General features: G+C 35.1%; 1 protein-coding gene across 1 annotated transcript in view; it reads left to right on the forward strand.

The window, feature by feature from the left end:
- Positions 1 to 2,440: 2,440 nt before the first annotated feature.
- NUP133 (nucleoporin 133kDa) overlaps positions 2,441 to 25,579 on the forward strand; it is a 34,350-nt gene continuing 11,211 nt past the window's right edge. The window contains exons 1-19 of the mRNA XM_009579228.1: positions 2,441 to 2,549; positions 3,351 to 3,454; positions 4,527 to 4,634; positions 6,360 to 6,491; positions 9,326 to 9,496; positions 10,343 to 10,498; positions 10,591 to 10,661; positions 11,248 to 11,395; positions 11,956 to 12,103; positions 12,828 to 12,985; positions 14,155 to 14,246; positions 16,377 to 16,540; positions 18,731 to 18,825; positions 18,950 to 19,174; positions 20,168 to 20,290; positions 20,724 to 20,823; positions 21,815 to 22,057; positions 23,301 to 23,434; positions 24,844 to 25,002. Of these exons, the coding sequence (XP_009577523.1) occupies positions 2,525 to 2,549; positions 3,351 to 3,454; positions 4,527 to 4,634; positions 6,360 to 6,491; positions 9,326 to 9,496; positions 10,343 to 10,498; positions 10,591 to 10,661; positions 11,248 to 11,395; positions 11,956 to 12,103; positions 12,828 to 12,985; positions 14,155 to 14,246; positions 16,377 to 16,540; positions 18,731 to 18,825; positions 18,950 to 19,174; positions 20,168 to 20,290; positions 20,724 to 20,823; positions 21,815 to 22,057; positions 23,301 to 23,434; positions 24,844 to 25,002 (2,556 nt within the window). The 5' untranslated portion in view covers positions 2,441 to 2,524. The remainder of the gene's footprint in view (positions 2,550 to 3,350; positions 3,455 to 4,526; positions 4,635 to 6,359; positions 6,492 to 9,325; positions 9,497 to 10,342; positions 10,499 to 10,590; positions 10,662 to 11,247; positions 11,396 to 11,955; positions 12,104 to 12,827; positions 12,986 to 14,154; positions 14,247 to 16,376; positions 16,541 to 18,730; positions 18,826 to 18,949; positions 19,175 to 20,167; positions 20,291 to 20,723; positions 20,824 to 21,814; positions 22,058 to 23,300; positions 23,435 to 24,843; positions 25,003 to 25,579) is intronic.

The raw sequence follows: 25,579 nt of genomic DNA on the forward strand, positions 1-25,579 counted from the left end.
GGAAGGAGTCTGCCATGCACACTTAGATTGCTGTTACTGAGGATCTGGAAGACTCGCTCTTTGTTTGCTAAAGTAGCACTAATTGTTGAGAGAGCTGATAGGAAGTTAGGCAGATGATTTTAGAAAGTGGCAAAAAAAGTGTCATAATTTAAAAAAAAAAAAAAAAAGAGCCAAGTGTTCAAGTGCTTGCCGTCTGAATCTCTTCCTCGAGTCTTGCAAGCACAACCAAAACCCAGATGCAGGCACGGAGGCTTTTAGTTAGGTAAAATCATTTGACCTTACTGAGTAAAAGGAGGGGAAAAAGTGTCATTTGGTCATGTGTAATGGTCAGCAATTAGATTATATTGGTCCTGTGCTTCAGTGAATGTATTAAGGCATACTTCTAAATGAGCCTGATGAGAGGGCTCTGCCTGAAAGCTCTTGCTGTCAACTGTACAAGAAGGTTCAACAAAATATTTCGTCCCTCTTTGCAAACCCTGCCTCATTTTTACATGCTCAAGCCATTGTAGGTAACAACATTGCTGTTTCCCAAATGCAGTTTTACCATTTGTTTTTCTGTTGGGATTATTGTAAAATATTCTGTATCTCTCATCATCCTTAAATCTCTTTTCAGTAGTTTTTCTGCAATATCCTTTTGAGATGTGTACATGCTAGGTCATCCTAGTACTCATGAAGCTGTATGTGGAGTTGTCATGATGTTTTCTGTTTTGCCTTTTATTCTGTATTTAGTAACTCAGATATTCTGTTTGCTGTTTGACTGTCCTAAATAATATTGTACTGTCAAGAGACTGTCACTCTGGTAGTTGGTTTCTTTTACGACTGTGCTGAAGATTTTAGACACCAGTAAAGGTTTATAGAATGGAAACTTTCCTACAGTGTATAAATTAGCCTTTCTTTCCTCTGTATTATTTTTGCTTATTGCTTTCTTTTATACGGGGTTTGGTCTACAGTAAGGCTTTTCCTCATGTCTTCCAGCTTGATTTCTTTAGGAATCTTTGTTAAGGGATCTTTTTGAAAGACTTTAGGAAATTTAAGTACTTAATATTGTCTGGATTGTATTCACTGACTTTTTTTCAGAAAATTCTGATAGAACTGTTAGGCATGACTTTTCTATATGAAAAGGAAAAACAGAAAAAAAAAAATCTATGAGAGTTACTAATCTATGTTTACTCATTTTGCTCATTTACTTTCCTACAGGAGTAGTAAGACTTTATTAGTCTGTGGTTTCTCAGGTGCTCTCAGATTCCTTGTAGGATATTTGATATACTCCGTTCTCACAGTTACAAATTCTGACTGAAATATTTTATAGTTGAACAGTTTTAAGGTTTTTTAAAAGTTTTATTGTACATTAAAACTATAAATCTACAATACCACATGTTCAGTGTTATAACTGTCTCTTATTAGCATTTGAATTCGAGGGTTCCTCAGAGGTATCCCTGGTATAGGAAAAATATGAAAATAATAAGAACCTCTATATTTAAAAAGAAGATAAAATAGTCAAAGTTTAGGCATCCCCCCTTTTCCCCCCTTCCCCTCTTCTCCCTTCCATGTGAATGAAAACTGAGATTTAATGTGAACCCCAGATCAATTTCAGGGGTTCAGAATCTCTTTTCTCAGGAGCAGCTATTTTTTGTTGAGATAAACAAGATTGCCCGTTTTCAGTTCCGGGGAACTTTTACTTTAGGTCTGTTTAATACGGTGTTTTTCCAAACTGGGTGTCAGGCTTGTCTTCTAGCTATGTATCGTCGTCTTTTGGCATTTCACACTGGGGAAGTCTGTGACATCATTTTACTTGTGAGGAGAAATAAAAAAAGGGCAGTATCTTCTAAAAGCAGAGAAATTTACCTACTTAATCGTGTTCAAAAGACAAGACAGACCTATGCTGTTCCAGAGAGAGAAGGTGGGGGAAGATGCAAAGCAGCTCTTATAAATTACATTGTGAAATAAATAATGACTGAAACAGGTAAGAACTGCAGTCTCCGCAGGAAAACAAGGGCAGTAGAAGTGCTAGCTGATCCAAGCTGCCACGGGTGTTCACAGTGTTGCACAGCGCGTACTGCCCAGCAGCGTTAGAACTGGGGGTGGAAACAGGCCCTGCAGGCAGGGAAGAACTTCTGTTGAGCTTCTCCTGGCATTGTGGATGGCTTTATTCTATAGATAACCAGAATGTAGAGAAGTTTAACAGGGATTTTGTTGCTGGGCATATTCAAAATCAACTCTTTAAAAAATAAAGGAATTTGATGACAGCTAACAACTTGTAAGGAGGCCACCAAATGACTGCTTTAGATGGTGCTCCCAGAGGGAGCATGTTTATTTTATGTAAGCCCATTTCATCAGGTCTATTTCTAAACAGATAATAATGAAGTAAATGTCTGTTGAAACTGATGAAGAAACAATAAAAACTAACTATAACTTTTTGTTTTGTTTAAGAGCAACTCCTACCAGAGTTATCCAGCATCCCTCAGCAAGTGAGACTATTAACTATGATGTTAAGGCTTTTGGATCCTCTCTGCCTGTTAAGGTTATGGAAGCCCTGAAGAAGGCTGATGGTAAGAACTGATTTTATCTGTTATTTTTCTGAAAATTAACAGGCGAGAGAAGTGTTAACATGTCGATGATGCCATTTAAATGCTGACTTTACAGTGGAAACTGAAATGTTTGTGCCTTGGTTTGAATCCAACTTTGTTAACTATGTAACTATAATTGTAATAACACCCATGTCAGTATGGATGCATGTAAATATCCTTCAGGTGCTGTCTTAACCAATATATCGTAAAGTGCAAGGTTATAAAGAAAACCAATAGTAGTTTTTTGGTAACTTTTGCTTATTGGTTCTTTCTCACCTTTTTCACTTGTTTCGGTTCTGTTGTGTCCTGGAGTGGATGCTCTCATTTTTTTTTTTAATTTATTTTTAATCCACATTTGTTATCACTTCTAAAAGCCCCAGTGATACAAACCTTTCCCTGAGTTCAAGAAATTGGTCTCCTAAGCCATTTTTCCCTGTGGTTTTCTTTTATAGTACATATAAGAGGAACCAAAAATGCGTATCTTTATAATAGCTTTGTGAATTGCTGAGCAATTTTTATCTGCTGTAAATTGATGGAAATAGCTTCTAGGATTGTCTTGCTTTTCACTCTCAAAAGTTGAGCGTTTGTCAAATGGATTTTTAAACTGTGTAGTAATTTGGTATCTTAATCAAATACATGGAAATTCTAACATGGAATTTAATTTAATAGAAACTATATTTCTTATTTTCATATGAGAATGAAAGTTTTTTCATTTTAAGGTTACTCTGCAGTGTTTTAAAAATCTGAATGTTTTAAAAAAAAAAAAAATTACTTTTTATGTAGCTGATGACCAGCTGAGTGTTCAAGTGGATGAAAGTGGATGGGCCTGGCTAGTCCATAAGGAGAGGCTGATTATTTGGAAGATTGGTCAATCTCCAGTAGCTAAGGTAACTGAAAGATCAAGATGGAAAAACTTCTATATTTAATGCTAGTTGAACAAGTTATTCAGTTGTGGTTTTTTATAGCAAGAGTTTCTTTATAAATTGGAGTTTGTCTAGTTTCCCCCAAAAGCAGCGGGGTTGGTATGAAGTTATACTAACAACAGTAACTGAAACTCAAGCTTTTGAGGGAGCTTAACATTTTTATATTCTTCTCTTCATTTTTAATTGTCACCTTGACACTAAGGTTAATTCTTTGCATTTTAATAGGTGTGTCTTTTATGTTAGATAGTCTCAATAAAGCTTATTTTAATAGTTCAAAACTAGTTGATATGTTACAGATTGGTTTAGATTATTCTGGGACTGATTTTCAACTTGTCAAAAAAAAAAAAGGTTAGTTTCAGCTGTGCTGAACATATGTTTCATCTAGGTTTCGTACGTCAAGAATTTTTTTTTTCCCCTCTGGGGAGTGTTTTTTTCAGTGAATAGCAAGTATGGTCGGAGGAAAGCTGTAGTTACAAAATCAGTATCTTTCAATTAGTGCAACATATGTTAATTATACAGATTCTGCACTTACAGTGGAGTGACAGTTATATGCATTCTGGTACTTGTAGAGATTTTTCAAGGGATTAAAATCTTTTTGATTGTTTAAGTTTGTGGGGGGAGGGGAGGGAAAGGAGGAGTTTTTCCCCTCTCCACTCTGTTAGAACCTAGTGAGCTTTCTCAAGCACTTCTATTTCAATTTTGTTTTGCTGCCTTGTTAGCATATTGTATTGAGGAATGGTCAAATAATTGCACCTCTGAAAGAAGTAATTCAATATTGTAGTGTTGTGAGAAACACTCAGAAATAACTAAAGAAAAACAGTCATGTTTGAAAATGTACAGTTAGGTGGTTTTTAGCTGTTGGCTGGTTGTGACAACCTTGATGAAAATGTCTTGTGACATTCTTTTGGTTCCCTTACACAGTGTCTGGGCTAGTTGAAAATTAATTTTTAGCAGGGCCAAAAAGTCTAAAGACTTTGTGGCAGAGGAACAAGTTGTTCTAGTCTCCTATTTATTATGGCATCTTTCTTTCTTACAGTTATCTCTGTGCAAGGAACTGCAGCTGCCACCCAGTGACTTCCAATGGAGTTCTAGTTTAGCAGCTATATCTTGTCTCAATTCTTCAGGTGAAGCGCCTTCTCTGCAGGTGATCAACTTTTAAATTTTAGTGTTTAAAAATACTTTTAGGGTAACTTTGAATATATCCTACTGTATCAAGTACTTACTTGAAAACTGCATTTGGTGTGGTACTATCTATTCAAAAGATCAGGATTGATAGTTTGGAATAAATATGTTTGAAATAAAAAATTCTGCTAGTCTTTTCAAACTACACCATTTACATGAATCAGGATCAGATTAAATAATTGTTTTCCTAAGGATTACTTGGAGTGCTTGCGTAACAAACAAAATACAGTAAACTAAGAAGTATTGTGTTAACAAACACCAGGGCAATCAAATATTCAGTTTAAGCAAGTGCAATTTAAATGCATGCCGGCTGAAAAAGTTGTTCAGCAATGGTTTAATTCTGAATACACATGGATGAGAAGCAAACACCAGCACCCTCCCTTGGCTGGCCTTTATAAGGAAGCTGGCACTGGGAGGACAGATGACTTAATCTGTCTTGACTGATTACTTTCCTAAGTGCCTTTTTGTAACATGCTGTGCTAGAGGGTGAAGTTTGAAGATCAGTTAAGTTTTCTGAGTATGTTAATGTGTCTGTTATACCATTCATGAAGAAAAGAAGCTCTCACTTTCAGCTTGGGTGTAGTTTTCAGTTAATATATGTGGTGTTCTACTAAAACTGGATAAGCAGTTGTCTATGGAAGGAAAAAGCAGCACAGAATATGTAATAGGATCTTTTCTTTTGACTTGTTACTGTGTTACACTTCCAGATGATGAAAAGCAATCTTAATATCTAGTGATTAGCTCGTAAAACTCTAAATGCTCTATGACTTAGTCATACCCAAAGAAGTTTAAGACGAAGTAAGACACCTAAACCAAGATTATTTTTTTTTTACTTCCTCTTTCTTCAGCTTGTGAGCCGTGCGTGTACACTATGATTTTATAGAGTGAAGTAGAAATATTAGTGGTAGAAAATATTTCACTAAAAGGAAAATTATTAAACAATGGGCAGGAATCACAAAGGACAATGCGTTCTTTGGTGTTTTTTTAATTGCTATGATGTTTATTAGCCAGGTGTGTGAAGATCTGTGTCTAGTCAAAAATCAGTTAGAAAACTCCAAGGAGATCAATAACAGCTTTCAGCTACAGTTCTTCTATTGTTCTGTACCAGTTGATTAGGTACAATGCTTTCTATCTAAATCTCTACTTGAACACAGTCTTGTTTCATAGTTTGAATTTGGTATCTGAGTGATTTCCTGAGTCAGAAGCCCTAATGTAGGCACACTGTGGGCTTATGTCTTTATGAAGAGAAGAGCCACCATGTGATTTGATATTTCTCTTAATGACACTACAGCAGTTTCTTTTGTTAAATTATAGTCTGCATTTTAAGTCTTCCATAGCAGCTTATAACTTTTGGCATCTGGAATTCTCCACAGGCTCTTTTCTGTCTTGCAACTGTAATTTTCGTTTACATTTCAGTAGCAGACCCTGAATTATCAGGAACAAGAACCAGCAGAAAATATTGTTAGCAAAATATGCGAGTATAAAGTTCCCTGCACATATTAGGTTATGCTACAGAATCATTTTGCAATTCAGTTCTGGGTTTGGCAGTGTGCATACATAGGTATTTACTACTTTTTTGTGTATTTGTCACCCACAATCTTGGTATGTAAAATAACATGTTTTAGTTAAAGCTGCAGTCTGATTATTATTATCTTGCATGTTCTGTAAATTATTTTCTCACTTCTAGTCTCTGGCAATAATGGTTGCTACTAGCGAAGGTTCTGTGCGCTACTGGCCCAATCTTGCACATGAAGGTTCCTATACGGAGACTTTTACAGACTTTGGAGGCTCTCTGTGCAGTTTCCTAACAGCAGTAAAGGTACAGTACAGTATGATTTATATTAAAATACTGCTTTAATTGCTAATCTAAAAATTAAAAAGCATGTTCCACATTATCAGTCCTAAATCTCCAATAAATGTTGCAAAGCAAACTATCAAACATTCTGAGGAGTAATTTCAGAGATTGTTCATGAGTGTGATGATCTTAAGTAGCAGAGATGACTGGTAGTCATAAATAATAATGTTAAAGTCGGGGAAGCACGCAGGATTTGCCCAGAAGGTTAACAGGACTGGTTCAGTACCTCAGCCTATGAGGAGTGTCAGTGTTACTATTGTGATTACTTCCAGTGGTAGAAACCCTGCTATCACAAAAGCAGAGTACTACTTCATCTGAATCCACAGACCACACACTCAGTGTCTTGTGGTATAGTTCACTGGTGACTGTATTTGAGAGATTTCTGTATGAAAGTAATGAACAAGTATATTATGAATTGTTCTTAGAAATTCTGTTTTCTGCTGTTGATGTGCCTAAATGGGGAAAACTCTCAGAATATATCAAAAAATTCAGTGTGTGTTGCAATATGTGTTATCTTAAAAACTAGTTATTGTCAATTAAATTACATTTTATCTCATGACCTTTTCAACATCTACTGTTCATATGCTGTAATATGAATATTATTTTAGGGCACCAGCATGTCATAAACATTTATAAACCTAATCAGAAGACAGTGATCTTAATGACAAATTTCTTAAGAGTTTCAAGGTCTTAAGAAACACTAATATGTATCTAGCCTATTAGAGTTGAATTGTGCCCAAGCTTCAGGTATCAAGATGAGGAAATCAAGGTATTATCACACCTGTAGTTGAAACATTGACATCAATGTGAATTCAGAGCTAGAGGAACACTTTTTTTTTCAGAGGAGAACCCTTTTATTAATCAATGTTCTAAAGCTGCATTATTACTTATGGCAACTTAGTCATCCTGTCACTGGGCAGATTTAAACTTTAGCAAAATTTTTATATAGTATGATGATGAAAATGGTGCTGGTTGGTTGTTTGTTTTTTAAATTTTTTTTAAATTTTGTTCTGTGAACATTTCCTGTACAGGTAAACAGTTCGTTCTTTCAGCAACCTCCAGGCCCTTGGCATTCTTTTTTTGTTTGTTTGTTTATTAATCAGTGTTCTAAAGCTGCATTATTACTTATATGGCAACTTAGTCATCCTGTCACTGGGCAGATTTAAACTTTAGCAAAATTTTTATATAGTATGATGATGAAAATGGTGCTGGTTGGTTGTTTGTTTTTTAAATTTTTTTTAAATTTTGTTCTGTGAACATTTCCTGTACAGGTAAACAGTTCGTTCTTTCAGCAACCTCCAGGCCCTTGGCATTCTTTTTTTGTTTGTTTGTTTTTCTTGTTTTGGTTTGGTTTGGTTTTGGTTTTGTTTTGTTGTTTTGGTGGGTTTTGTTTGTTTGTTTTTTAAAAATTGTTGTACGTCTAGCAGGCTTTGTTCATTCCCTGTAACATACAAACTTTGATCAGTTTTGAATTGAAGGCACCTTTTTTTTTAATGCCTTGGTGGTAGGGGGCGTGAAGGCTATGTCTGTGTTAGCAAGTAGTGAAAGGCAATAGCTGAGAACGTATAAAGTAAAAAGGTTAGTGCTGAGGCAATGCCATTATCTACGCTGGTCATTTAGGGCGAGGGGGTTGTTTTATTTTGAACTAGTTCCAATGTAGCTGCATGAAATAAATATCTGTTAGTGGTCAGAGCCCATCTTTCAGTTTAGTTTCATTCAAAGGTGTACAGCTGGTACACTCGGACTGCTCTGTGATGTGATCCAGCAGATAGTATGTGCGGACTCACAGAAGGTCTCTTCAGAAGCAGACTTTTGATACTAATTAAAGTGCTAATGTAGATGCATCCATTAGGACAGGCAAGAGATACATGAACAGAAGTCTCTGCCTCCTAAATGAGGTATATAAGCACCTACAATGGAGTGCATATTTTGCGTAATGCACAAGACACTTCACATTTTCTTAGCGCAAAGGTAACACTTCTTTTTCATCATTAGGATTACATGAGATTTTGGTTCTGTTGTTAAACTGAAATGGAGTTTCATGGATAACAAAATGAGTCTCTGCCAGTGCTACGTACCAGTCAGATGTTTGACTTAGTGTTCATATTTATTATTTCTTTAAAAAACCCAAAAAACAACAACAAAAAAAACAAGCAAAAAAACCCCAATAGAAAACAACTTCTTTCTTTGTATCTGCATATTGTTTTCTTTCCTGGTCTGACACTAGCATTGTGATATCTTTTCTCAGTTATACATTCATTAATGCACTATTCATTTTTTAATTACCTATCCCAGTCTTTTTTGACATAACCAGATGGAAGATGTGTTATGCAGTTAATTTAGATTAGTGTCCTGTAGGATAGGATGCTATTAAAAAAAAAAAAGTTATAGTGTGCTTAATAACACTTCAAGTTTTAAATGCGCACTTGGAAGTTGAATGTTATTTAATTCATAATTCAACATATGAATGTTACATGTACTAGTGCCTATAGAGATTGATTAAATATATTTTCTTTTCATATTTTTCAAAAATATGGTTTAAAATTTAAAAAGTATACTGTGAGCTCTATGCTGCACTGGTTCAAGAATTCAGAATAATGTGGAAAAATTTGTTTAAACAGTCTTTTTATGTAATAAATACTTTCTTTATTTTCTTTGTTAGCTCTCAAGTGCTATGGATGCCTTGTTCTTGTTTAGTATTTACCCTTGTGAACTGACATAAAGTTTATCTGACAATAGAATTGTTTCAGGAATGTGATTTTTATTTCTTTAATATAGTTGCTTTTTCTTTTTGTTAGGGAGGAAGCTTTATTTTATCATCTTCCAGAGGCCAGCTAGTTCGATTGATACCAGATAGTTCTGGCAAGATTCATCAGCATGCCCTGCCACAGGGTCAGGGTATGTTTTCTGGAATTGGTAGAAAGGTTTCGTCTCTTCTGGGTATATTGTCTCCTGGGCATGATGCTGTGGTAAGCTTGAAAAATATTCATATAGTAATCTGCTTTAATTTCTCCATGCAATTTCTAGCCTCAGTGTTTAAGAAAGAAAAAAGAAAAGACTGTGTAAGGATGTTTGATGACCAAAAAAAAGAGACAAGACTCAGCTCATTTATGTTACTTACATTTCTTTGAAATTTGAAAGAAAGACAGAAACCAAATAAATCTGTATGCTTTGTAAAGAAGAGTGCTGACTGGCTCTTTAGATTTGAATAAAAGGAGACTTTAAAGTAGTAATACTTCCTGGGGAATGCGCAGTGATTCAGTGTCTTGCCTCTTTCTAGTAATAGCCTCATTACTACTTGAAGAAACTAGCAGTAACCTGTAATTTTACTTTTCTGATTTAGAGTTGCCAAGGGTTGGTGATCGGGTTGAGCTTTGTCAATGAACTCCACAAAAGCTGGAAGAAAGTATGAGAAACATACTTACTATAGATGTTCTTATATCTATAAAATAAGACTTCTCTTGGAAATTATTGTAATACTCTCATCTTGTAATGTAACTTGTATAGATTGCCCAAAGAAGTGATTTTTTTGTGGACTCAGAGTGGTGTAGGTTGTTGTATCCAAATATTAAGGCTGTGCTTTGACCTTTTTAGCTTTTTATTTTTTAAATGCAGATTTCTAGCGTTCTTTGGGATGAAGAGAGATCAAGCTTTTATATGCTAACAAGTTCGAATCTAAACAAATGGGAGATTGATAACTTGTGTAGATTGCCCAAAGAAGTGATTTTTTTGTGGACTCAGAGTGGTGTAGGTTGTTGTATCCAAATATTAAGGCTGTGCTTTGACCTTTTTAGCTTTTTATTTTTTAAATGCAGATTTCTAGCGTTCTTTGGGATGAAGAGAGATCAAGCTTTTATATGCTAACAAGTTCGAATCTAAACAAATGGGAGATTGATGATTCATCAGAACGTTATATTCTCAGCTGGGATATCAACAGGATCCTGAAAGAACATATTACAGATGCAATCTGGGTAAGAGCCAGCTCTCCTGGAAAGGGTTTGTGTGTTTGTTTAGTTAATAGCCTATTTATATATAGTTATAGGTCAGATGTGTTGTTTTTTAGGGTTCTGAAAGTAACTATGAAGATATTAAAGGAGGAGTAAATATACAATACATGGATTTGCAACAGAATCGGTAAGGAAGTACACTTGCATCTGGTAAGACTTACATTAATGAGATAAATGTGTTCTGTTTTCTTCAGAAAACTTTATGTAAGTAGTTGCAATTTAATTTTACTTGAGTGCCACTGTGATAAAATAAGCACATCATATTAGGTAACTAGGTTATCCTATACTGCATGCTATAATTATCTCTTTAGCATTACAAATTCGTTACCTAAGAATAATTCCTTTCACTTTTTTTAGTGTCGTTTTATCAGGTTTGGGTATTTGTTTTGCCTTGATGGTACAAAGACAGCAAGTCTTTGTACAGTTGTACAAGCAATTGTAACTTGTTCCAGCAAATGCAGAGCATTCAGTGTCTCTTGTGTTTAATTTAATTACGTAAAATCACAACTGTCTTTGTTGATTTTTGTACTGCAATATGAATACTGTTAATAACAGCTTGAAAGAACAAGTAGTATAGTCTTTCTTTCAATATTGAAAAATAATTATTTGTGATTGTACTGAAATATCTGTTTTTGTGAGTGGTAGAGTTTGAACAAGGTTATTACAAAATGTGTAATAATCATCTCAATGGTGTGATATCTGTTGTTGAATAGTGGTGGACTGGTGGTACTTGCTGCAGCATGGCATCCTGGAGATCGTCCATGTCTTGTCTACTACACTCTGATAACAGTAGAAGATAAAGGCTACCAGATGTCTGATGATGTTGTTGTGGAGGTCACACAGTATAATCCATCTTTTCAGGTATGCAGATGAAGGCTCTGAAACTAAGTTAAGAAAGCACAGTGTTTCAGAATATTCCTGTACGTTAATCAGCCATCAGATTTTTGTCTGAAGGAAAATCAAGTTCTCTGTCTTAAGGTTGTTCTTGGAAGTATGTGTTCGTAGTATTCCAAGTAAAATGTGTACTAGCATCTTTTAATGTTTAATAGTAACTGTATGTAAAGTTAATGCTTTACATTTTAAAGTATAAGATAAAAAAGCCTCAAAAATAGAAGTCTAAACATCTAGAGTATTTGTAGAATAACTGTAGAATAATTTGTAGAATAATCTGTTAATTTATCTCTCCGGGTGAAATTAGCAAGAATTTAATATATATGGAAGAAAAAAAAAATCCAGGATCTTAAGTTTTAGGATAAATTAAAAGTGGTTTTGCGTGGGTGTTTTAGGTTTTAAGTTATATCCATATGTTCTTCTTAAAAATTAAAACAAATTCAGGCAACTCAGATCAGCCTTTAAAATGTTAGATGTTTGTTTAAGGTTTTTATTATATATGTGATATTGTTCATATGTAACGCTTTCAGTCAGAAGAGGAAGTGTTGTGCTGTCTGGTAGTCCCAGATTACTTTAGCCATGCTGCTTACCTCTATAAGGAAGATGAAGTGTTTGCTTGTTCCACTGGAACTGGAAGAATTTCTTTACCACAGGAGAAAATCATATTTGGCATACAAGGTAACATGCAGGGGAGAAAAAAATTAAATTTCGTTGATACTTTCTCATTGAATGTTTTTACAGTATTTAGATTTCTTGGAGAGCAGAATCATATTTACTCTCCTTTTTCTCTTCATTAAGTCTTTCAAGTTGGGAGTTTCTCATGAGCGTATGGAGAAAGTGCTGACGTGACATCCAGTATTGTTATCACTTACTTTACAGCATTTCGGATGAAAATGAAGTAGATCCCCACTTTTGGTGTATCAAAGGGTGGAGATTTTGTTTGTGGGGGTTTTTGCCCCTTTTTTTTTTTTTTTTCTTCCAGCATTCACTGTGGTGTTTTGTTTTTTTTTAAGTTAACTTTGTGTTGAGGCTCAGCCTAAAATTCATGCTAGGTACCTGTGTCAGATCTCTCTAAGCATGTCATCCTTGACCTTCAGAGGTGTTTTCAAGTAGGATGTGCACATCGGTCCTTAAATAGAATTTGAACCACCTGAATATTGATTTTTTTTTTTTTTTCTTTAAACTTGCAGTATCTGGGAATCTGTATCTTGAGTAGCAAATAGTATCCACAATTTCTGTAAGTCAGGTGCAGTTATCAATTACTGTTGGCTGATTCATGACAAAATTTAATAATTGTCTATGAAACTGTTACATTTTGTTCTTAAATTAAAGTGGCATTTATGTGCTTTTTTTCCTTTCTTCTTTTTTTTCTTTTTTTTTTTCTCCTCTCCCCTCATCTTAGGAGATAGCATTTTAGGAGCAGGTTCCTGTACTAGCCTCCCCATCTTCTTTACCAAAAAAAGTGGACTTATCACCATTTTGTCCAGGGAAAACATTTCTGTGCTTCCTGAAGACCTTGAAGATTCCCTGTCCTCTTCTCTTGCTGGGCCAAGAAGTGAGGTAATGGTTGTTTGTTTGGCTGGTTGAAAACTGAGGGTAGAAATAAAATGTTTTTCTGGCAGTTTTGATTTTTCACTGTGGAAATCCTACCTTGTTTGAGCTTTAGAAGGTTTTTTTTCAAATAGAGACTCAAACACTTGTAATGAAGGCAGTTTTCAAAACCCAAGAGGTTTTACATCATCTGCCAGTTTGAATAACTTTTTTGTTTTGCCTTGTTTTGAAGCCGAGGTACCTATGAATTTTTTTTTTTCATGTAGATGTATTACTATATGTCAGTAGACCTGATATAACACTACTGCAGAGACTCAGACTTTGTTCTCACTTTTTGATCAGGATCGTTTCTTCAGTCTTTTGTGTCTGTTCTTTTGTGCATATAAGAGACGCTTTTTTCTTACCATGCTGTGAAAAGCTTGGAGGCTAAGCTGAGAAGGGCTGTATAGTGGCTGAATATCATTTCTGCAATGGTTTTGGTTTTTTTTAATACTGTCTTATAAAAATATGCTAAAATATTTTTATTGATATTTTGTGCAGTGTGCATTTACTAAGCTCTTATTTACATCAAACATGTTTTGTTTAAAATGTATGTGCCCTGGAGATGTCCTGAAGTGGGAAGGAAGAATAGAAAAGTTGTTACAGTATAAATTATAGAATATTTCTGTGGCATTATAGTGAGTTTCAATCCTTACTCCGATTAAATCATCTTTTAAATCAGTTATTACTAACTAGTATTTTAGTGGAAGACCTTTGTGGTGATTGCTCAGATGGAACTATTTTTTTCTTATGGAACTAATCTCTAGTTAGATTTGTCTGCACTTACATTGTTTTTGCAGGTGATGGTACTCATGACTACCGTTTAAATTCTGTCAAAAATGTTGGGTTTGAATGTTAAAATATTTAAAAGTACCATAAAAAGTTTGACTGGTGAAATAAGTTGGCATAAGTTCCTTTGCAGTTTGTGTGAATTTTATTAAAATGCTTGAGGTCAAACCACTGTGTGACTTTCATTGTAATGTATTTTGTGGGCTTATGTTTGGCTTAATAAACAAAACTGCTTCCAGGTGGCATTTTTATTTTAAATCTATGTTGTTGCTATTTAGAAAAATTGTTTTCATTTCGTAATGAAGATTGATATTTGTCTTTCAGCTGAAGTTTTTACTTTTCATTTTCAGAGTCCTGCGTTTGATGCAACCAGTAGGCTAGAAATCATAGCTCAAGAAGATAAGACCAAATTACTGAAAGCTGCTTTTCTACAGTACTGCAGGTAGAAATTGCACTTCATTTTTGAGGCTTTGTTTGCTGTTCTTGAAGGCAGGCACTCTGATATTTGAGTAAGAGATTGTCATGGTAAAGATACTGTTGTGCTGTTTTAATTAAAGCTATTTTAATGACACATGCACATTTTTATTAGGAAAGTGTTAGATACATCTTGAGCTACTGAAGAAGTGATACATGCTAGAAAGGAGCAGACTTCTATAATCTCAATCACTTTTCACTTACTCTGCATAAGTTCTGTGATGTTACATTATTGCCAGTGAAACTATTTTAAACTTTGTTATTTTGACTTCTTTATTCTTTTCTAAGTGGTGTTTTGTGGTTAAAAAACATTCTTTCCTTTTCCTCATTTTTATTTGCATAGCTGTTTTCAGTAATACTTTCAAATATGTTTAATTACTATTTATGTGGCCATGAAGAATAACTAGCATGGCAGATTCTGTGGCAAGTTGATGCTGTTTTTTAGATTGACTGATACAGGGGGGAGTGCGGGTGGAAGGAAAAACATTGTTTGTCAAATAATCCTTATTAAAGCAACCTGACTGTCGGGAGGCATGCAATGCCTCTCAGAGGCTTGATGTTGAGATGAGTGATGTAAACAAAGGAGGAAGAGGAGAGATAAGATGATAAACAGAGCTGTAGACTTAGATTGTTTTCAATATATATTTATTTTAAAAAACCAAAACAACCCACAAACCCTCTTCGGACTAACCTCCTTAAAGAGTCTTAGAACTTGGAAAGAACAGACTTAAGATAACAGAAGTAGGAGTGCTTTTGACATAGAGCTGCATGTGAGGTAGAAGATTATGAAGGGGATTAGGCACATATAATAAAGGATATAAAGATCTGTAAACATGCACAGAATTCAGAAAGAAAACCTACATGTATCCACAAGTGGACATGTCAGTAAACAGAACTGCTGCTGAAGATGTCTGTAGTCCTGAGGTGACTGGAGTAGCTAAGGTCTGAGAGCACAGATAACAAATATGAAAGCTGATACCACCGAGGATGTGAACAAGGGGGTTGCAAACAGGGTCAGAAGAAAGTAGGAGGCGGTAGTAAGGAAAACAATGTGAAACAGCATGGAAGTTTAATGTTATTTTGATTAAAATTTGGGTTAAATTTATGAAACTAGAAAAAATTAATAATTTGATGTGTACAGTATTGATTCAGATTTTTTCCAGAAAAATAGTATGGTAAAATGAATGGGGAAGTCACCCACACAATAGATATAGCAATGGCCTGTCCAGATGGCCAAGCAGTTGATGCAGAGCAAATAATGGAAGGTTGTTTAATAGAAGATTCAGCATATTCCAGTTTTTAAAAGTATAGTTTGCTTTAGTAAACCTTTGTGCAATTTCTGGATGCGCTGCTTTTTTTTAATTCAAGATATCTTGGTCATATAAACATTCGAACTGAAAGTCTCATGAAAAATATAAATATTTCCAAAATCAGATAATATATTGGAATCACAGTATCTCTTCTCAGTCAGAATACTATTATTTTTAGTCTCAAAATCAAATTAGTGCTTTTTGTGAGTATTGCATACTTCTTACATAGAGTTCTTCAGTACAACTTCATACATTGGAGGTTTAAGTATTTGGATGCTTCTTACTGTTTTACTTACTGACATGAATAGAATAGGATTCTCTGAAATTACAGAAAATAAGAATAATGCATTATATTTGCTGAAGCGTTTTCCTGAGAGCTTTTACTCTATTGCCATTTGTGGGAGTGATTACTTGTACTCTTGAGAGGATTTTAAAGCAAGCAATAGAAATTTGGTGACTTAACTAACAGAGACCTCCAGACTTAGCTCTGTATGATGAATCTTTTCTCTTAAATAATAATAATAGGGAAAATAAAATAAAAAGTGACTTGAAACACTTCCTGGCTTGTGCTTTTGTTTTATAGATTGTGCATCCTACTTGCTTTAAAAGAGTCAGAGTACCTTTTATCCATAATTAGGTTAAAGACAGCCCAAACAATGCTTGATGTTTATGATCTAAAGCACTTTACAAAAAGCATATCAGAAAAATCCTACTAATTGAATGGTTCTTGTTCCTATAATCCTATCTATTGTTTTTATTTCACATATTTTGTATTTCTTTTATTTCAGGAAAGATATAGTCAATGCACAAAGCATGGTAGTTGAGCTCTTTCCAAGTAGTGCAGATCTGGATTCTGATGCTGAACTGGATAGGGCAGTGACTCAGATCAGTGTGGACTTAATGGATGATTACCCTGCCTCTGATCCAAGATGGGCTGAATCTATACCTGAAGGTAAACATAATGGTGTGGGGTGTTTTTGTTGGGGTTTTTGGTGTTGGTTGTTGGGTTGGGGTTTTTTTGGTGGAAAAACTGTCTGTAGTACTGTAGATAAAATTATAATTTAAGCTTTGCAAAAAAGGCATGGGTGTCCCTTGCCCTCTTCCACCACTAGATATATCTCCAGAAAGGCTAAAAGATGCATCCTATGAGACTGGCAGTTAAACTTGCAGTCTACTATGGTTAGTTCTTGCCTTCATATAGTAAACACAAACAGCAAAGAAAACATTTCTGAGAAGGGTACTTTATGCAAGGAACAGATGGTGTCACTTTAGTGTTTCCACGTGTTGTTGCTTAATCTGGCTGGCAGCCAAACACCACACAGCTGCTTGCTCACTCCCCCTGCCCTCCCCCCCCAAGGTGGGATGGGGGAGAGAATTGGAAAAAAAAGTAAAATTCGTGGATTGAGATAAAGACAGTTTAATAGAACAGACAAGGAAGGGAAAATAATAGTAATAATAATGGTAGAATATACAAAATGAGTGATGCACAATGCAGTTGCTCACCACCCGCTGACTGATGCCCAACCCCAAGCAGCAGTCGCTGCTCCCCGACCACCCCCCAGTTTATGTATTGAGCATGTCATATGGTATGGAATACCCCGTTGGCCAGTTGGGTCAGCTGTCCTGGCTGTGGTCCCTCCCAGCTTGTTGTGCACCTGGCAGAGCATGGGAAGCTGAAAAGTCCTTTGCTAGCGTAAACATTACTTAGTAACAACTAAAACATCAGTGTGTTATCAACATTATTCCCCTACTAAATCTGAAACATAGCACTATACCAGTTACTAAGAAGAAAATTAACTCTATCCCAGCTGAAACCAGGACACCATGATTCCTTGTATAGATCTAAATTATTTTACATAAATAGATACGTTGAGAGAAAGAGTTTATTTCCTTATGCTTAGCCCTTTGTCAGCATGGCTGCACAGGTTCTGGTAGGCTTGGATCCTGCGTAGAGTGAGCTCATATCCCTCTGGGGCGCTGGAATTTACATCTGCCTAAAAGAGGACTAGAGAAATTTATTTTGGAGAACTTGTTGTATGTACAGAGTTAAAGCTGACACATTTTCAGCAAGAAACTTCTTTGATCATGCTTCCCTATCTCTTATAAACAGTGTTAATTTGAAACAGTCCCCAGGACCTCTAGGCAGCAGTTGCCAGTTACTGAGCAGAGACTTAGTTTGAAAGTTCACGTAGTAAATAGTTACAGATGGATGATGCTTCCTGCTGTTGTTTCTGCCTGGCAGCCAGTTAGAAATTGTTAGAAATGCCAGTTAGGCATCAGATCCTTAGTATTTTCTGAATCAAGTTTATTTTTAATTTGGCGGCTTATCTGCATTTATTCCTGGCTAAAGCAAGAAGTGAAAATTGATAGCTTCTTGGAAATAGTCTTGCTAATTTTGCTCATAGTCATAGTTCTTCTGATTTTTTGTATCTTGGTAATCTTTTGCTTTAAAGCACACTTAGAACATACAAAAATTCTGAAATAGGAAAATAACTTGGGCTCTGGAGAGCTCTGCTGAGGTAAGATACTTGCGAGGATACTCATCAGGAAGCTTCCAGCTTCCATCATCCTTACCGACTCCTTTAAGGACATGATTGTCCAAATGGAAATGTTAGCTGGCTTTTCAAATGCAAGCTCATTTGAGGAAGAAGAAAAGTAGAGCGGTGCTGGGCAACCACTTATGTTGTGCAGTGGAATTGTGCAGGCAACACAGAGTCAATTAGGTCTGAATGCCTGTTAACACTTTATTTTGTAGTAGCTGTGGTCTAGGGCATAATAAATTTAGCAATAGCTAGCCCACAATGAAGATAAAAATTTCAATCTGAATCTTACTAAAACTTGAATAAGCTGGTGAGCTGCTATTTTAGCAGCATAATGAATTGAGTGCTTCAGAATAGTTGTACTGATCTAAAGATACTTGATTTCTTCTAAAGGCTTTACTTTAGCTATGATAGAGTTCAAAAACCACATTGAAAATTGCATGGTAAGCAATATATAAATGTGTGTGCATATATTTTTAAAAGTACCAGTGCAGTAACACTATAAAAATTTATAGAAATATGTTTACTTCAGAGGCAAAAATAATAGTTATCAAAGAAATGAAGGTATCAAGTGCTCTGATCTAAGATTTTTCTCTTTTTAGAAGCAGCTGGTTTCAGCAACACATCTCTCATTCTTCTTCATCAGCTAGAGGATAAGACAAAAGCACATTCCTTCTTCATTGAGTTTCTTCATCAGGTAAAAAATCATACTCATCTTTTGGTATCAGCACACACAGTAGGGTATTGTTTTGTCTTAAAGTAATTCTTCTAGAACAGTGTTTAAAGTGCATGTGGTGTTTGGTTTTTTTTTTTAATAAAAGGTCGGTGTATTTGAACATCTGGGCAGTTTTCCAGTACGAGGGATGCCAATGGCAACTCGATTGTTGCTCTGTGAGCACGCAGAGAAACTAGCAGCAGCTATTGTTCTCAAGAATCACCACTCCAGGCTGCCTGATCTAGTGAATGCTGCTATACTGATCGCATTAAACAAAAGGGAGTGTGACATTCCACCAAGTCTTACCCCTGCAGATGTGTTCTTTCGAGAGGTAAGAAACCTGTTACTTCTGAATCATTGTATAGTATCACATAGTAAAAGTTGCAATGCTTTAATGTATAGTTTGAATCTTTTCCCTTTAAAAATCAATTCAACTTTACACAATTTCCCTTTAAATAGGGATGGTGCGGTAGTATTTTCCTCACTTTAGTGTACATGCTTTTTTATGTCTGCAACTGAAACATGAATTCTGACAAATTTCATGTAGCAGAAGTAAAGTTGTTATGATTTCCAATTAACCTACATGGATGAGCAATGAAAAAAATAAGTGAAATTCTCTGCACATCAGAAAACATATGCTAAATTATCATTTTTAAGGGATGAACTGAAGAGTGTGAAGCTTTCCAGATAGGAGAGGTGCTTTGATGAGCTGTCCTGTATGGAATTGTATCAATTCAGTCTCTCATAATTTTTTGTCCTCTCTAACATTAGTTAGTCTAAGCTAGTTCTCAGTTTTTGCCACATTCCAGCCAAGTGCCCAGTCTTTCTTTCTTCCTTCTTGAGAAGAACCGTACACAAAACATTTATTCTTAGGAAGTTTTTTCCTGCAGAGGACAGTAGTTGCTAATGGAGAAAAAGAAATATAAAGGAAAATAGAAATAATAGTCTGCTATTTTAAAGCACATATGTTATCCAGTATACTTTATCTAACAAAGGTTCTACTGCCAAATGTTTCAGAAGAATATGGAGGCATATGCTTAATGAAAATTTATGGAGTTGCCTCCAAAAAAGAGGATTTTTTTTTTTTCCTTCCAGATTTAAGTCCAGAAATAAGGCAGTTCTTGTATTCCAAGTATTGTATGAATTGTAAGCTGGTGATTTCATTATCCATTTGAGTAGTTGATGCCTTTTAATATTTTTAGCTATTGACGTGGTTTCTACTAATATTTGTTTATTTTTCTATACAACTCATAACTTGGCTTTCAGGTATCAACTGGTAATGGATATGTTTGTACTCAGTGCCATTTTTCTTTCTATCTTTAAGGTCTCCCAGATAGATTCCATCTTTGAATGCTTACTAGAAGAAGAGGAACAAATCCTGAAAGATACACCTATTGAGTCAATTGAGTGGGCCCAGATAGTTGTCAATGTGAACAACATCATTAAGGTATAGAACTGCATTATCTAAAACGTTTGTGGGAGGGGAAGGTAAATATTGAAAAGCACTCAACAAGTTGAGTTACTGATATGAGAATAAAAGTGAATGCACTTTTCACATGTTCAAATATATTAGGAAGGAAAAGATGGTCTCATGCAGAATTAGGGATATTCCTTTTCCTCCTGAGCCACTGCTAAAGAGAATTTGAGAAGTTGCAGCGTTGTCGGAAGTTGTGAAAGCATGAGAACGTAGCAAAGAGTGAAGAGCTTATGACTGAGGTTTCTTGCTCAGTCAATATGTGCTCTTCTATACAACTGAGAAGGTAGTGTAGAAAGAAGGGGGATATTCAAAGAATATTTCAGAATTATAAAAGACAACATCTTTTACAGTCTGTGTATATGCAGGTAGACTTTAAAGTATTTACGTCCTTGCCTTTAAATAGGACATGCTACAAGCTGCCTGTCAATATCGTCAATCTAGAGCCTCTTTATATAAAACAGGAGAGCTTCCAGAAAGAGAACCTGAATATATTCCATGGACAGGTGAGAAATTATTATTACTAGTTTATTAATTATCTGTTCTAAAAAAAAAATTTCTTTTCATGAGTTTCAGAACAGAAGAATTTCAATCTGAATGTTAAACTTATTGTTAAAAGCTGCTACAAGGTTGTTGATAAGAATAGGAGAAGTTAGTTTCATTTGATGAAAGAAATAAAATGAATCAGTGAACACTTATTTTGTCCAGTATTGATGATAATTCTTTAAAACTTGCACTGCAAATTTGGGAGACAAAGCAAACTTTTTTAAATTTTTTTTTTTTTCTTTAGCATGCACTGGTTCTGGTTAGCAGACCTATGGGATACATAATGTTAAAATGAATCACAAAATGTGATCTATAACTGTTTTAAAAGGGACTAATGATTCTCCACTTCCTTAAGCGTTTTATTTTGATGGTTTAATAACATGAAAAACTATCAGAACAAATGTTTGCAGAAGCAAGTACTTTCCAGTTAGTGCTTAAGCTTCCCTTTGGCTTCTACGTGTAAAACATAGTTGTTTAGTGCTCTCAAGATAAAAATATTTTGAAAAGCAGGATCCATGCAAGCTATTTTGGTCTGTTATGTCTTGATGACTACATCCAAGTATTTAAATCAGGTTAACAAAAGTTGCCTTTTCCTTGTGTGTATTCTCTACTTTGCTTACAGATCGTGCAAGTGATTCTTTTCTTCTGAAAAATAGCTGGTATTGATATGTGACAGTGTAGGTCTGTGTAGTTCAGGGGGTGGTTTTGTTTCTGTTCTTTTGTTTACTATATTTTGGCCAAATTAGTATGTAAAGATAAATGGGTGTATATGTTTGTTTTGGGGTTGTTTTTTTTTAATAGTATTGCTTTGATTTTTAAAATTAAAATGTTTATTAGCTTTTTTCTGTCTATTTTTGTAATTATATGTAGCAATGTTTTTGTTATACTTCAGCATAGATTCCTGTGGTGATAAGATTATTGTTTTAATGTTCACTGTGTTGTTTTCCCAAGCATCCAGTGGCCTTCGTACAGCAATAATACGTCAGCATGGAATCATTCTGAAGATGGTGTATCCCCAGGTGGACAGTAACCTCCGTAGCATTATGGCTGAACAGTTGGTGGCACTACTGGATTGTTTTCTAGATGGCTATGTTTCTCAGCTGAAATCTGTGGACCGTCCTGCTGATCAAGAGAGATACAGCAATGTGGAAATGGAATATGTGCAGAAAAGATCAGAACTCTTATGTCCTCTCCGTAAGTACTGTCTGTTTTCCTTAATGCAAAGATTAAATGTTCCATTCAGTGGGGAAACGATGCAAATCTGATGGAGTAAATGGCATCTGTATATGAATTCTGTTTGTTCTACATGTTTGCCTTCAGAGTATAAATAACTGTTTTTATGGTTTAATGGGATATTTACAAAATAACAACAGATTACAGAATTGCACCCAACACTGCACCCATGCCCCTACCTCTAATAAGATACGTTGCTGCTTGAATTTTTTTCTTTTGCTAACTTGCTGTATTTTTCTAGCTGGAATTTATCTTGTGCCAGCTGGCTGAAAATAGCCTATAAATGGATTTGTAAATGTTTATATTGTTGCTAGTTGACACAAATTTATATGTCGAAAGTTTGTTCAGTGTTTATCAAGAAAAAGTTACTTTTTGAATCTTGATTATTTAATAATGAAACCTGCTGTTTAACATGTCAGATATGGTTTTTAATGAGTAATTGAAAGCAAAGTCCCCTTGTTAAGTGGAAATAACTCTGATCAAATACATTTTAGTAAGCTTATAAAGTTTAACTTTCTTAGACTAAAAGTGAACGCTATAAATAGAACAGTCTAATAATCACTGCCTTTTAACATTCTTAAACCTTAAGAAGTCTCTTAAACTATCATTGTCAGTTTTACTGACATTTGTGGGCTCTTAGCTTGTAAATATATTTTATATCATTATGTTCAATCTAAAGCTAATATTTCCTTACAAACAAAATTGCATATTCTGCTAACTCTTATGTATTTGATTGAACCAAAATGAAAGATTTTAAATAATAGGATTTGTATTCAAAATATGTTATCTTTACTTGTTCTATTTGTTATCAAAAGCCTTTGCCTGCTGCTTTGTTACTTTGTGTAATTAAGTGGATACTAATACAGATACTAAGTCATGGGTTGATTTTTTTTTTCCCCCTCCCCCAAAAGCCCAAATAGCAGATGCTGCTAATTTTCAGAGAAAATAGAATATACTAGTGATTTAGTATTCTAAACTTCTCTTCTTCCCTCTTGTATTGGGGGACAGAGGTGGTAGGCATGTGAGCTTGCATGTGCACAGGGTATGGATGCAGTAAGGTGAACATTTCTTTGGGAATGTGTCAGTATCTCTGTGATGTAAACACTTGAAAATTGTTTTCATTTTTCTGGTCTCTGCTCTCAGTCATCCAACAGCCAAAGATGAGCTTGTTTGATATAACTTCTTTTTCTTCCTGGTTACTTAGTTTCCCTGGGACAGTATCAGATGGCAGCTGCTTTAGCAGAGAAATACTGTGACTTTGATATCCTGGTGCAAATGTGTGAGCAGACAGACAACCAGGCCAGATTACAACGTTACATGAGTCAGTTTGCAGATCAGGTAACTCGTTTTTCTGATTACTTTAGATAGTGTTTTATAATACGTTTGCACCCGAAATGTTGCAGAAGTTGTGATTTGTGGGGGCAGGGGGGTGGGGTGTCTGGGTTTTTTAATGCATATGTATTTACATATACATACGGGGGTAATGTGGAAAATCGGAGTCAAGATTCACTGTGCAGAACTCAATGCAATATTTTACCTTGAGACTGCAAAACAAGTCAGCAAAGATACGAGTGCTGGCTGTATGGTCAGTGGCTTTTCATGGGACTGTGCCTCAAACACATTGTCTCACTCTTAACCTCTTGGCATTTTGTGACTTGTTCACTGAGGTGCTGTAGTCAGTGTACTGTTGTTTTCTTAAACTAATGTAATATAAATTTAAGGATAATTTCCAAAAGAGAAGGTGAGATTGTTAAATGTATAAATAGAAAAGTAGTTAAGACAAGGAAGATAGGGATATTGCTGTGGTCTTTTTTTATTGTCCTGCCAGGTACTTGTTAGACAATTTTTCAATCTCTCTCAAAATCTGGTGTAAAAACCCGTAAGCGTGCTGAAAAATTGGAAAGCTTAAGGAAAAGGCAATAGAGATTACTTGAAGTGAGAGGGATTTGTTCTCTTCAGGTGTTTTTTTTTTTTAAAGGAAAAAATGTAACACTTTCTGAAAAGAATTTACTTCAGCGAATGTAGAGCCGAACAGATCAAGTCTAATGGATAGAATATCAGACTGGTGGCCTCTTCAAACTGTATTTTTTAAATTGTTAATGCAATTAAAATTTAGCATTATTCTAAAATTACTCTGAAAAGACTAAGTTAAATCTCAAACATAAACCCTGATTAGTTATGTCACACTGAAGTTTTTGAGGATAAAATAGGTGCTTTTTTTTTTTTAGAAAGACATTAGTTTTTAACAATGACTGAGAGAAGTAAGGTTGTACGTTCAGTTGGAGATAGAAGGGAATGTTTCAAAAACAGTGACAGCAGAAGCAAACTTATGTATGAAAGGAAGTAGTAAGCACAGAGTTCTGAGGTGGGGAAAGGAACAGATAAAAAAATAAGATTAGAATTGTGAGTGATGTGATACCTGTTTCCATTCTTGTGGGTTAACATAAATTCTTCATGCCATTTGGCATTTCATTTGGCAATTCCTCCACTTCCATTGAAGGATAAACCCTGCTGTGTGTATCAGCATCTCTTGCACTGTAACTGATGAATTCTTTAAATACTATTTCTATTAGAACTTCTAAGTTTTTTCATCAACAGTATGTTATTTTTTGTGTGTGTCTTGTTTTGTTAAGCAGGTTCTTACCATGTTCTTACCAATTGTATTTTATGAAACATTTTGCCTTAGAAGACAAACAAGGTATTTAAATGTAACTTTTAAAATCTACTCATATTCCTATTATCTTCAGAATTTTTCAGATTTCCTGTTTCGCTGGTATTTAGAAAAAGGAAAGCGAGGAAAGTTGTTATCTCAGCCTATTGCTCAGCACGGACAGCTGGCCAGTTTCTTGCAAGCTCATGAGCATCTGAGCTGGTTACATGAAATCAATAGTCAGGATTTGCAAAAGGTAGGGTTTCTTAATACAACCAAACTGAAATATCATATGTTAAATGAGTCAAGTACATATTCAAGTAGGCAAATTATCTAGTTCTGACTTTTCATCAAAAGAAGACAGCTTATCTAGGTGACTTAAGGGAGAGATGACATGGATTATTAATGGAGTACTAAAAGCCTTCCTCCAGGTACCATCTGGTATATCATGTAAGCCACTGCACCATGTAATGGAAGTTAGGGCGGCTTTTCATCCCCTGTTGGTGACTAACATTTGTATCAAGGAAGTTTTATATGGCTACATAATCACTACTTTGGTGAAATTGGGAGTTTACAGTGGATATTAGTAGCATTATCAGATTATCCAGCAAGGGAAAAACTGAAATTTATATTTCAAAACTGACTATTTAAAGCAAAGGAATTTGAAGGTATCACAAAAGTAAAAAAGGTATTGATTACTTTAATCACTTACATTCATAGTATAAAAGCAATATTTTTTTTAATAGCTAATGTGCATGTGGATAGTTTGATGTGACATTGTTTTTAAACTTGATCCTTTGTTGCTTTGTAGGCTGCCCAGTGATTCTTTCCCT

Source organism: Fulmarus glacialis, unplaced genomic scaffold, assembly GCF_000690835.1.
Source record: "Fulmarus glacialis isolate BGI_N327 unplaced genomic scaffold, ASM69083v1 scaffold9936, whole genome shotgun sequence".
Taxonomy (NCBI): domain Eukaryota; kingdom Metazoa; phylum Chordata; class Aves; order Procellariiformes; family Procellariidae; genus Fulmarus; species Fulmarus glacialis.